This window comes from Gymnodraco acuticeps, unplaced genomic scaffold (assembly GCF_902827175.1).
Source record: "Gymnodraco acuticeps unplaced genomic scaffold, fGymAcu1.1, whole genome shotgun sequence".
Taxonomy (NCBI): Eukaryota; Metazoa; Chordata; class Actinopteri; order Perciformes; family Bathydraconidae; genus Gymnodraco; species Gymnodraco acuticeps.
In genome coordinates, this window is record NW_022989977.1 from 2,515,253 (window position 1) to 2,528,420 (window position 13,168).

The 13,168-nt window shown below is 41.1% G+C and overlaps 1 protein-coding gene across 1 annotated transcript in view; it reads left to right on the forward strand.

Moving 5' to 3' along the window:
- Positions 1–13,168, forward strand: part of syngap1b (synaptic Ras GTPase activating protein 1b) — a 119,928-nt gene that overhangs the window by 95,684 nt on the left and 11,076 nt on the right. Inside the window, 7 exon segments of the mRNA XM_034211314.1 lie at positions 713–951; positions 1,401–1,602; positions 2,016–2,576; positions 3,047–3,478; positions 3,799–3,972; positions 5,074–5,285; positions 10,362–10,434. Of these exon segments, the coding sequence (XP_034067205.1) occupies positions 713–951; positions 1,401–1,602; positions 2,016–2,576; positions 3,047–3,478; positions 3,799–3,972; positions 5,074–5,285; positions 10,362–10,434 (1,893 nt within the window).

Here is a 13,168-nt window from a genome sequence, read left to right on the forward strand (position 1 = left end):
AGCCCAATCATGGCAATATTTGTGCCATTATACAACTATACAGCAATTTCCAACTGTAATTGTTTCCAAAATAAAATTCTAGACCATAGTAATATTAATGGATATTTACATTATTTATTTAACATTTAAACGTTTTTGTCCCTTTTTTGCTTTTAGATTTCTCCTCTTTTTACACAAGATTTCACTAAGGTCTTTATCAAAATTTGAGTTTTTCTATCAATTATTCATTGTTATTATTTAGTCATAATGCTGTATTTTAATCTATTTGATATATTGGGATAAGGCACCTACATTTAAATGGATATAAACCATAGCTACACGTGATAGTATATTGTTACAATTCAAAACCACCAGTAATTAAATTTTTTATTAAATACATTTCCATAGATGAGTTAACACCTTTCCAACTACAGTAGTCTTATTCATACTATAGCTTTTACATTGAATTACATTATGTTGTACAGGTTTTGTGTCCATCCCTTGTACATCCCTTCAGGTTTTATTACAGTGAGGCCAAACTTAAACAAACTCAGACTGAATATTTCCAGATTTTTCACCTTATACCTAAAGTCTTGCTTAATTTTAGCTGTAGAGTAAGTCTTTAATCAGGCTTGAGCCCTCATTAACTTAGGTGGAGATGGACATATGGCATTTTTATTAAAGAAAACTTGCATTAAATAACTCAAAAATATTAAATGTTTTAATTCCGCAGCAAAACTCAGCCAAAATGGTTTTTCTTGAACCACAGGATGCCATCATCAAACTGGGTCCTTTGCCCCGCCTCCTGAATGACATCAGTATGGCCTTGCGTAACCCTCACCTCCAGAGGCAGCCCAGCCATCAGACAGACAGGGTGGTGGAGCGGCAGGCCGACAGGCTGCTGTCCCGGCCCAGCTTCAACAGGGGCATCTCGTCCGAGTTCCAAAATCTCATGATGAGGGATCTGAATAGGTAGGCTGTAGCGGACTCTAGGTACATACCATACTCACCATTGTCTGTGTTATCACTAGCAATCAACATCAATCAATTACTTTCACATTCACCCAGCGACTGTTGGACAGTGTCAGTGTGTTACTATGGAAACAGAATGTTGAGTATAACGTGTGCCAATGTTTTTTCTTGTTACATTTTTTGGATAGATAGAAGTTGTTTGTATGTATTTTTTATTTTCACATCTACATGGGTATGTTAAACACTAAACGGTTGACTTTATCTTAAGAATGATTTCCAATTGAAATAACTTATAAATGTATAAAACACACAGCCAGAGTACTATGGCAGTATATCTTAAAAGATTAGTCTAGATCAACTAGCTGTTTAATCAACAAGTTGGTCCTTCTCTAGTAACACCTAGTCTCTATCTCCAGCTATTGTTGGCCTTACTAACTGCTGTTCTCCAGCTCTATAGATATCACTCGCTTGCCTTCCCCCACCTCCACCGGAGGGGTCATGCCATCCCGCTCCCAGATGAATTTCCAGGACCGTAACCACCTCCATCGAGTGCCCTCCAAAGACATGTTTTACGTATCCCGTCCTCCCCTGGCCCGATCCAGCCCGGCCTACTGCACGAGCAGCTCGGACATCACAGAACCAGACCCTAAGGTGAGTTTTTAACACGTAGACATGGGGACTCATCATCCCATTCGCTAGGTCTATTTTTATCAAAGTGAGGTTAGTATAACGTGCATGTTAGTCATACTTGTTAGAATCTGCCATCGTGTGATCGAGGCTGTAGTTTATCATGACATCTGCTTTTTTTCCACTGATTCACCACGCAACTCATCATAACGGTATTTCCTGGGAAATACTTTGAGGCAATCCGATATCCAGGCCTCGCGGTAAAAACACCCCGCACCCCCCTCACCCATATCATCCGTGGCCACGTAACATACATAATATTAGGAGGCACAAAGGCCTCTCATATCCCTTATAAATTAGATTTTCAGTGTCAATAAAAGCGTATATCTATGATGGACCTCCAGGATCCCCGATTGAACAGCGTGTCTAACCTGCAGTCGGTGGAAATGCTCAACTCCTCCCAGGCCTCCATCGCCGGCATGGGCAGCTTCGGGGGGCTGAGCAGCGGAGGCGGTGGCGGCCTGGGGTCCGGCCTGAGCAGCCAGCTGCGGGCCGGTGGGAGGTTGTCAGCTGGCTCTGGCGGCTCCAGCATGTCCGGCGGCCTCCGGCTGAGCCAGCTGAGCCAGATGGGCAACACCACCGACTCGCTATCCCAGCAGCAGCAACAGCAGGCCGCCGCCATGCGCTACCCGCTTTCCTTCCAGAATCCCCTCTTTCATCTGGCGACTGCTGACGGGCCCCAGCAGCAACAGCTCCACCACCAGCACAGCCGGGCTCCACCTCCAGCGCCGCTGCTCCTGACCCCAGAGCCCGACCCCTCTCACCCGAACTACATGCCACAGTTCGCCCACGGGGGGTTCTCTCGCAGCGAGGACCTGTCCACCCTCAGGACCAGGGACGGTCACCTGGGCCAACCCAGCATCATCCACTCTCACAGCTACAGCGACGACTACAGCAGGGCCGACTACGGACGCAGGCAGATGTCCATGCATGCGCAGGTACATGTGTGTTGTATTCTGGTGACGTCTTAAAGCCACTGAGTGGAGATGTATATGTCTCTTTCAAGTGAAAGGGGGAGGACGTCAACTAAGGGTTGTTGTCATTATTAATAGATCTATTCTGATTTTAAAAAGTGAATGTTTGTAGATCACACATTTCCAGAGCCCATGGTAACTTCCTCAGGTTGTTTGTTTTGTTGACTATATTACAAATTAGAAGTAGTTTGGATAACTAAACTTCCTGGATCACATTTCAAGATTCAAGAAGATTCTCTATTGGTAGAAATGTGTGTGAGTGGCTCACAAACAACATAAAAACAAACACACCCATGAAAACCTCACATAATACTACATTAAAATACAGTTAAAAGAAAATGACTTACTGGTGCCAGAAGCACCAGTAACTACCTAAAAAATAACTGAAAAAAAATGGAAATGCTAACTTAATATCTACTATTTTTCTTCCTAAGGATAACCTCCAACCACAACAACAAATGATGGGTATAGCCAACCAGACAGGAACCTCCCACTCCTCCCTGGCCGCCACGCCCCCCACCACAGTCATACCCATGCGCCAGAGTTCTGTGGCCCCGCCTCCCACCCAGCGCGTCAGGTCCCAGACATCCCACCAGCTGTCCGTCAGTGCGGCAGCTGCACCTACTGCTCTGGCAAAGACTCGGCCGCCGAGCGGGAACCTCCTCCAGTCGCCGGAGACGGGCTACGCCGGCAGGCAGCACGGGCCCCGGCAGCTGTCCGTCAAAGACAACACCGCCCCGGGCCTGCCTCACCAGCAGAGCTCTGTCAGGGAGAACCAGAGTCCGCAGGGAACCACCACTCAGAGCGCTCAACAGTCACCACAGCAACAGTCTCAGCACCTGCTCAAACCTACGATGAGCAAACAGGTAACACCTGCAAGCTTTCACTTCATTTGTATTCTCTTCGTTCTTCTCTGAAGTATTCATGTTTATCCACCAGCAGCTGTGCTCATGATTATTTCTCAACAATGTTTGTAACCCATTTTCCCCTGGGTTTATAAAAGTATTCCTAATTCTGATTCTGGAGATGTCTGTTACTGTATCAGTGAGAACAGCCCTAAACATTTCAGGAGGTTCAGCACAAAATGAATAAACTCATGCAACTCAGAAAATCTCTTGTTGTGACCTGACCTCCTCTACAGAAGAACTCATGTTCTCATATTCAGTGTGTTGGCCTTTCTTCCCAGGGCTCCCAGACTCCATCCACTCACAATCCCCCGACCCCAGCCAATGAGCGAACAGTGGCCTGGGTCTCCAACATGCCTCATCTGTCGGCTGACGTTGAAAGTTCGCGGATTGACCGTGAAGAATTCAAACTGAAGGAGTACTCAAAGAGCATGGATGAGTCACGCATGGACAGGGTAGGTATTCTTCTAACGTTTCAGAACTGCCCTTTAAATAAATGAAACTTTGTTCCATGCTTTGAGGAACATTGAGTCATGTCTATCATTTCTGAGCAGATGGCACTCAGATTTGGTCTTAACTAGGAATGCTCCGATCGATCGGTCACCGATCGAGATCGGCCGATACTCACTCTCTACCGATCGGTGCTCTCTAAACATGCCGATCGCATGACGTAAAATACATGACACTTTTCTCTGTGTGCGGCAAAACAAGCTCGCCAAAATGGCTTCACCGGTCTGGCATTATTTTAAGGTGTCCGAAAAAGACAGTAAAATAGCGGTATGCAACGTGTGTGAAGCAGAAATCCTGCAGCTCCGCCCGCCGGACCGGTGAGCGGGACGAAACACACAAGAGTTAGACCTAACACACTTAGCTATTTTATCTACCTCTGGAACAAGCTAAACTAGTTATAAATATATGTATTCTTCACTGTCGGGTCACTCATTACTGGATCAGTGAGCTGCATGAGATACTGACAGGCTGTCAGGAGAGAGAGAGAGGGAGAGAGAGGGGGGGAGAGAGAGAGGGAGAGAGGAAAAGAGAGCACTTCCGCTCATTTCTCCCGTGTTATTATCCAAAGTGAATGTAAACTTGAATAATGTACATCATTTGAATGTAATAATTAAGTTGATTGTTGTTTGTGGAAGCTCCAGTGAATGAGCCCCATTAACTGAGTTTAAACATCACTTTAAATGGAAGATTTAAAGTGATGTTTAAATCTTCCATTTAGGCCCCGCCCACTCGATCGGATCGGCGATCGGTATCAGCCGATACTGATTCCGGCGATCGGCCCCGAAATTGGCGATCGGAGCATCCGTAGTCTTAACACAGACATCAAGAGGTCACAGTGTGGGAATCAGCCAAATGTTTTTCAGTGTATATCAGACTCATCATTTTGAAAGCTTTTAGGTGGTTTCCTACTTTACAGTGTGTCTTGTTGAATATAAATGTGGATAAAGACACTTTAAATCCACAAGCCATTGAGGTCTCAAGGTTGGTCAACACTAACCCAGTTGAATCCTTTCTAATTCCTCATTCTCTCCATACCTCCGCCTCAGGTAAAGGAGTACGAGGAGGAGATCACCTCCCTGAAGGGCCGCCTGGTGATGTCCCACCAAAAGCTGGAGGAGTACGAGCGGAGGCTCCTCACACAGGAGCAGCAGACCAATAAGATCCTCCTTCAGTACCAAAATCGACTGGATGACAGTGAGAGGAAGCTACGGGCACAGCAAGTGGAGAAAGACTCCCAAATTAAAGGAATAATTAGCAGGTAAATGGAGGCTGTTGTTGGGATGGAGGGCAAAAGACAGCTAAGACATTATGTGGTCTTTTATAGGGCGGCCATTTTGCGGGCCGCATTGACTTTATCTTTGTATATTTTCCTTTGTTGAGTACACTATGAGTCTTCTTCTGAAATATGTGGAAAAGGGAACACATTCTCTCAGATAAAGAATGCTAGCATTAATTAAAATGCATTCTCTGCTTCTGAGGGGCTACAGAAGTCTTTGGTTGATACACTACAACTTTAGCTTATTGGATTCTATTTAACATGAGCGAAACACAAACTTGAAGCTGCAATGTTTTTTTTTTCTGAAATACTTATATTGCATATTGGAATATAACTCTATTTGCAGGGGTTGTTATCTTGCAGAGAATATTGGAGAGTAGGTTGTTTCAGTTTCATTAAGTACTACAGCCCTGGGAGCAAGGCAAGGAGCCGCACTGTATATTGGAGCCAGAGCTGCAGACATGTAATGAGTGACAAATTAAATGAGAGACTATTATAAAGGGAGACAGAGATCGATATCTTCTGAGATAAGCGTGCAGAGCATGTTCCCTTGGTGGTTGGGTCTTTACAACTGAGTTAAAGTGGTCATAGGAGTCTGATTGTCCTCTAAGCTCTTGTAGTGGTAATATGCCATATGACATGCTTTACTTGTTATTCTAGAGCATCCTATTTGGATCCCTTTGGAGACTTCCAGATGCGTGGTAATATTATTCCGTGCTTGCAGTTTTGGAGCTCTGTCTTGAGATTGTATTAATCTCCAGAAAATGTTAGTAGTTGATGGGAAAAGAGTGGAATATTGATCGAATCTCATTTGTGTTCAGGCACAAAAACACTAAACTTGTGCGTTCGAATGGATTCCTTGAGCAAGTGTGACTGCACATTTGCAATGCTGCCCAAATCTAGTTCAATCGATGTTTTTTTCCAGAGAGAGTTCAGATAGGAAGGCTGTGTAAGAAAGGCAATACAGTATTTTCTTGTTCTGCAACCAAAGGGTGGATATCTGTGAGAATATTGCCACTTCTAATCCACTCCAGGAAAGAAGACTTCGAATGACGACAGAGACAGTCCTGCTCGTCTTTTATGGGAAAACATCTTTAACGCTATAACCTTGTATATAAAACCTTTTAAAGCACCGTCCCATATTTCTGTGCTGCGGCACTTATCATCAGCCTTTTTAATGAACACAACTTTTAAATGGATCTCGGGATCATTTAAGATGATACAAGCTATCCTAATTTCCAATTGACTCCAACAAGATTGTACTGTAAAAGCACAAGAGGATGACATTTGATAACTTCAGAAACATGTCTGCACTTTTTAAAGCGACGCGTAGTTTTGGACCTTCAGGCACTGGACTATGGAAGACCATGGTTTAATATTAGCTCTTCCATTTTAATCACGGTGAACCATGTCCACTGAAGGACTGCTGACGTATCTTTCTGGGGACGCTTCTCTCCTTTTGGTTTACATAAATACGATGTGATATAAGGAGGGGAGAAAGGCACACATAATGATAAAGATACAAGCATGGAAGCAAAACAAATATGCCACATAATAGAGAAACTTTATCAGAGCACTTAGAGCCAAACCTTTGTTTATTGCTCCCCTGGAGTGTACACTTAAAGCAAATACAGTAAATCTGCTGCACTCATAGAGCATTGTGTGCAGGAATCTGATATCTCCAAGGAATGCACTTGTATCCTGTGTGACTTTTATTATCTGACCACACAAGGATGAATTAAGTAGCAGATCTGGATGCTTCCAAGTCAGTTTTACTCACAATTCACTGAGCCAGACCATATCATTGAACGCATTAAGACTTGCATTGTCTGGATTTTAGTTTTAACGCATGTATGAGCAAGAAAAAGTGGAAGCCAAGAAACACGGTCAGGCCATGGAACGCCAACACCTTATTGAAATGACAAGGGTATCCATAGCCTTATGATATATTTGACCTTACATTTATGATTATGACACATCTTCACATTCAAATACATTATGCCGATGCAAATGCCAGCTCAGGTTCTGCAAAAGGAGCTTCAAGTGATGCTGAATTCATGGCTCCTTTGTCAACATTTCCTTTTCTGCAGAACTAAAACACTTAGCATTGTGTTTTAAGTGTCAGAGATTTTCTTTCAGAGAAGCCTTAATGTTCTGTGTATAAACTTTACTTTAAGCTCGGAGCAAATCTGTCATTAGGCCAGATACACTTTCTGTCCTTTAACAACTTCATTTAAACCAAAGCCAAATATTCCGTTTTCAGTTATGCTAGGTTAAATCCACTGAAAACACTGAATCCACTTTACCTGTAGCAATTGTATCTATATATTGTTTCCTATTAGTTGGCTACAGGCTCACCTATTATTATTTTTGTCAAAACATTTTAACTAATACAAATATAAATAATTTATTTTCCCTAAGCTGTTTGCTGTGAACTGATCAACAGATTAATGTTGAACCTGCAGTAGGGAAAACCTGTCATAGTAATAATCTATTTTTAACTATAATCCAGAGCATATTAAAGTCTGTGATGCAAGAGCCATAACAATAATGATATATGAAATATATATAAATTCTATTGAGAGTGAGATTATAACTATTTTACCTTGCAATAGCTAACTTTTTAGCGGGAGAAGCGCAATAATAGATATAAAATATACATGTGCTGTCTGTGCAGATGCACATGCAGGAGCTGCCGAGCTATATCGTATGAATCTTGTGTACATAAAAAAAAACGTAACTTTCTGCCACAATATTTTACCAGGTGCCATTCACAGTATCTAAACGGACGAAATAAAGACCTGGAATACTGTAAGATGCAAAGTACCACAGAGACAACATGACAACAATGACGTGACTCTTTGACAACAGTATGTTCTGCAAAGTGTGTTCCTCAGTTCTCAATTTATTTGGCTTCTCTGTACGGTGTTTGTGAATTTATCTGCATCTAAAATGAACGCCTGCATTGGATATTATTTATTAATTAAAGCGCACATTTCCTTATACCTGTATCATTTGCTGTATATGCTTGGTATGCCTTTTGACTTTCAGTCCGTCATTGGTGGTGTCCAGTGACATGGTGAATCAGAGTAGTTGTTTAAGAGAGTTAGACAGTACTGTCGTTTACCTTATGCATTTACATATTATTATTTTAAAAAGGAAACCCTATTATTTATTTTTCCCTCTTCAGAGATCTAGATAATATTCTGGTGTCAGTATATCCGCCTCTCTTTTGTAGCAAGAATATATTGATAGGCTGTATAGATTGTACTACGGCAAAACTTGTGTTTAAATCTTGCAAATGAATCCATAGTGGTGATGAGTTTTGGCTTGATGTGTGTGTGATCAATATCGGTCTGATTGACATGGCTTGTAGCAACAGCCAAGGGTTTATAGTCACTTTTATACAGACCTGTGTCAAATAGTTGCAAGTAATTCTTAGTTTTATTTTAACCAAATGGTTTGGGGGGGGGGGGGTCTGCTGCATGAACACCAATCACATGTTGAGAGGTAAGTTTTCAGTCATTGAAACATACTTTATGTTGCACTTGTTGGCAAAGAAAGAGAAAGTATTTGCAGCTGCTGTTTGATCCAGGTCTGATGTTGCTTTTCATTGACATTACATCAACTTTACATCCTATTTGACGCCTTTGTCTCTTGCCTTTTTTCTCTGTAGCAAAAAATATTCAGACATTGTGACCTCATGTTGGTAGATACACACATTGTTTTGACTACATGTACGACTTGACCTCAAAAGCACACTACTTGAAGTACAACTGGATATAAAAAGCTCAACTCTTTTTTTGTAACATATCACCCACATGAATCATTGTCTGCCTCTTGAAGTCATGTCGAAATCTTAATGCTGTATACCCATGTTACATTCCATTGTTTTTTGGGACAGTGCTTATATTTCTGTGTGTGCTTACAGTATGATTGATTATTTTCTTTTCCTATATCTCTTCTTTTGTAAAATAACTCAACACTGTACATTATTTATGGAATAAAACATCCAAACACTTGTTTGTTTGAAACTTCACCTGTGGATTTCCGTTCTTTATTGTCAAACATGTGCTTCTCTGTGTTCTGAATAAAATGATATACATGTGCTCAAAATGAAGTGACACATTTTGACTTGATTACTGGTGTTTTGATTCTGCAGTGAACCATGTATGGCAATTAAAGGTTGCTGTCAACTATATGATTGACTTGATGGCGTAATGAACAACATTTTCTGGTAATTCATCACATAAAGGTAATCCTTCGTGCAGTGTTACGATCAGATAATATTTCAGCGAGCTTATTTCAGTCAATAAATTGTAAGGATGTTTTTCTGCACCTGCAAAATCTTGTAAAACACATGGAGGCAACCCAATGAAATCGTGTGAAGAAGGGTTCATTTATTCACACTAACTTCTATGTGGCATTTATCACCACCATAACAATACTCACAGTTTAACCAGTTGGCTTCATGATATTCCTGTATGAAAAATATCCTTAAATGATTCTTTTTGGAGTAATTCCCTGGCACTTGGAGATGGGAAACTGGCATTGTCCGATGGCTCATGAAAGTAAGCTAGCTCATATGAGTGTTTGAAATTATGAATCAAAGGATTCCTCCACTAATGCCTTGGTCAGTCAATATTACATAAGTTATGCAATTCCCTGGGGATGATCAGTATCTGTTACTGAACCGTTCACTTCACATAACCGAGTTTAATTGTCCACAGTTGGCCTTAATTGCGCTTTGAAAACACCTTAAATCGGGCAAAAATGCTTTGATGAATCCCATGGGCGGAGGAAGAAAAAAAAACGGCTCCTCCAGTGAAAATTGGCAGTGCCTGAAAAACATGGCCTTGGTTACTGCTGCTCATCACTTTCATGGGCTAGAAAAGATTGCCTATCAGATTTGGGTTCCAGATTTGAGATACAGGTAACCGACATGCACCTGCTCAACTTCTTGTTAAGTACCATCTTGGATTCATAATTCTCCCTCTCTTTCTGTCGACCCTCCCCCCCTTCCCCCCCTCTCTTTCTCTCTCTTTCTCTGCTTCCAAGACTCATGGCTGTGGAGGATGAGATAAGGGGAGGACCCATGATTGAGACAAAAACCAGGATTTTCCCTGATCAGGTCTGTGAGACTGCTTCTTCTCTCGTGCTATCTTCCCCCGCTATCTCCCCCCTCCACCTCTCTTTTCCCCCCTTGCTTCTGTTGTGTTATTTGGTCTGCTGTGTGTTTGTGGTCCCTCTGATTGCCTCGCCCTGTTCCTGACCTGTCCCTGTGTTTGGGGTTTGACTGCCATCTGTCTACATACCTGGGAGCTTTGAAGATCAGAGAGTGATGTTGTTTGCATTCCTCGGCTCAAGCTGTTGAGATGTAGCTTGGGTTTGTGAGCATATCTGGGTCTGTGGTGATGTTTCTGTGAATGTTTCTGCCGAGTATGTCAGGGTTGAAACTCCCTCAAGCTGTTTCGCACATAATGTAGAACCAGACTCGGCTTATTGAACAGCTGAGCTCCAAATGCTGCGTGGTTGTGGTGTTGTGGAGCTTCAGTCTTTGGTGCTTTTCATTTCATGCTCTCAACCCGCCCCATTTCTTATCCTGTCAAAGTGAACTAGCCCACCTCCAAGTATGACTCATGCTTTAAATATAGTGTGTGCGTAAGAACATATAGTTTTTATATATATGCATTTTTTGTTTGAGGAATAAATGCTAAGAATAGAAGAGGTAATGCGAGCAACTACTCAGCCCCCTCATGCTCAGAGTCTTGGACATTAATCCAGATCAGTTTCTTTTTAATTAAACCCAGACACTCATATTCACACTGCAATAATTCCTTTTCCTTCTTGATGATTTCCCCCAGCATTGGTAGAAGCAGTACTCAGATTTCTTACTTTAATAAAAGCAGTAAAAGTCATGCATTTGAAGTTTTTGCTCAAGGAAAAATATTATATATTTCAAGTGCCAAAAGTTGTCATTATGCATAATGGCTAATTTGAGAATATTGCATTATATATTATTGGATCTTAATTATAAACAAACTAATTGTATTCAACGAATATGAAGTTGGATGGTTTATGAATACATCCTTATGGATCAGTACAGCCTTATCTTAGCTTATATATAATCATATTTTATCTATTGAGAGATGAGTTATTTTCATTGTGGAATGTTTTTTTTACATAAAGAAATGATACTTAACTGATGCCATGTGGAGGGTATTCTGTGTGACACAATGTGACACACTTTAATGCGAAATATTAGCAAAATAAATTCCCACAGAAAGTTTGTCAAAGTGTTCAATCAATTGCCCAACTTCACATATTCTTTAATTGTATTCGGTCGTAATTGTGATATATCGATTGTGAATATATCTGTGAGTCATTCTATTCCCTGAAAATTCAAAGAAAAGCCTCAACGTGAATGTCTAGTCAATTATCAAAAGCGGAGGGGAAATGATAAAACACGCCAAGCCAAGAGGAAAGAGAGCTACTCATGGTCATTATTACACCCAATGAAACAATTTCATATACTGAGAAACCCCATAAGGCTTTATACTTATACTAAAATGTATATCAATATATAATTAGCATTAAAAAGTTCTCTATTGCAGAGTAGCTTCCAGGATTGTGACTGTAAGTCTGTGAGGAACCATTACTAGGAGCGATAAAGGTCACACCAGCATTTAGCTGCAACATATGGCTTTATATCAACCAGAGACAAGTTAACTCCAACTCTGCCTTGACAAAAATGTTTATTGGATTAAAGAAGAGCACACTGCGAGCAGCAACCTGCTTAACATTCAAACTTTGCTGAGGTTATCTGCAAGCTGCAGGGCACTCTCAGTGTTGAAGGAGGAATATACGACTCCTACATTTACAGAGCCCTTAATTCCAACATTACAAACCACACAAAGGGATTTTCCTTAAGTCAAGACATCTGTACTCTGTTTATACCATATTTAAGATACTTAAACATGGTATGCTTCTGTTAAAAAGGAAAACATCGCAACAAAGACAGATTGACAAATCTTTAGGGCATTCCAGGACATTTTTGGCTTAAAAATGTGATCATTTGAAGGTGAAGGATCTTAAAAACTAAAATGGCCACTGTTGTTTAAAAGAATACAAAACATTATAAACAATAATATTATTCTCATAACATCCATGCTAGCAGCTTTGCTAATTCACATGTTTTAACTAGCAGTAAACACAAGTAAAGGCTGATGGGAATAGTAGTCAATCATTTTGCAGGTATTTATCCATAAACCAAAGTAGTGGCCTTGGTAATAAATCACGTGTTAATGGATCATTACATTAAATGATCCTGAGGGGGAACATTGACACCTGAACAAAGTTTCAAAGCAAGTATTAGTCTAATTGTTTCAGTACTTCTTTTAAAACACAACGTTGTCATGGTCGCGCTAGAGGAAAATATTGAATACATCTTCCTGGGACCTTGAATGTCTCTACAAACTCTCATGACAATCCATCTAAGTGAGAGAGTAGTTTTAAAAAGTATGCATCACAGGGATGTTGAATTTATTTGTATTCTATTGTACAAGTGTTTCTGTTACTCCCATATAAATCAGTATACAACGTTGATATACAGGAAGAAATGAGACAACCTTAAAGCAACATGCAACTCTGCTTGTTGCTAAAACAGATGGTGCTTTCAATGAGAATGTGGTGCCGTTTTCTATTTTAGCTTCAGGGCGTTCTGTTCATAAACCACGGCACTTAAGACGAGCTGACAGTTGAGTCCACCGTGATGACACCCAGCTTTACCGGGGGGAGACTGGAGCTCTGAGAGAGGGAACGGTAAATGAACAGGGAGTGAGAGGGGAGAGGCATGATGCCATTTT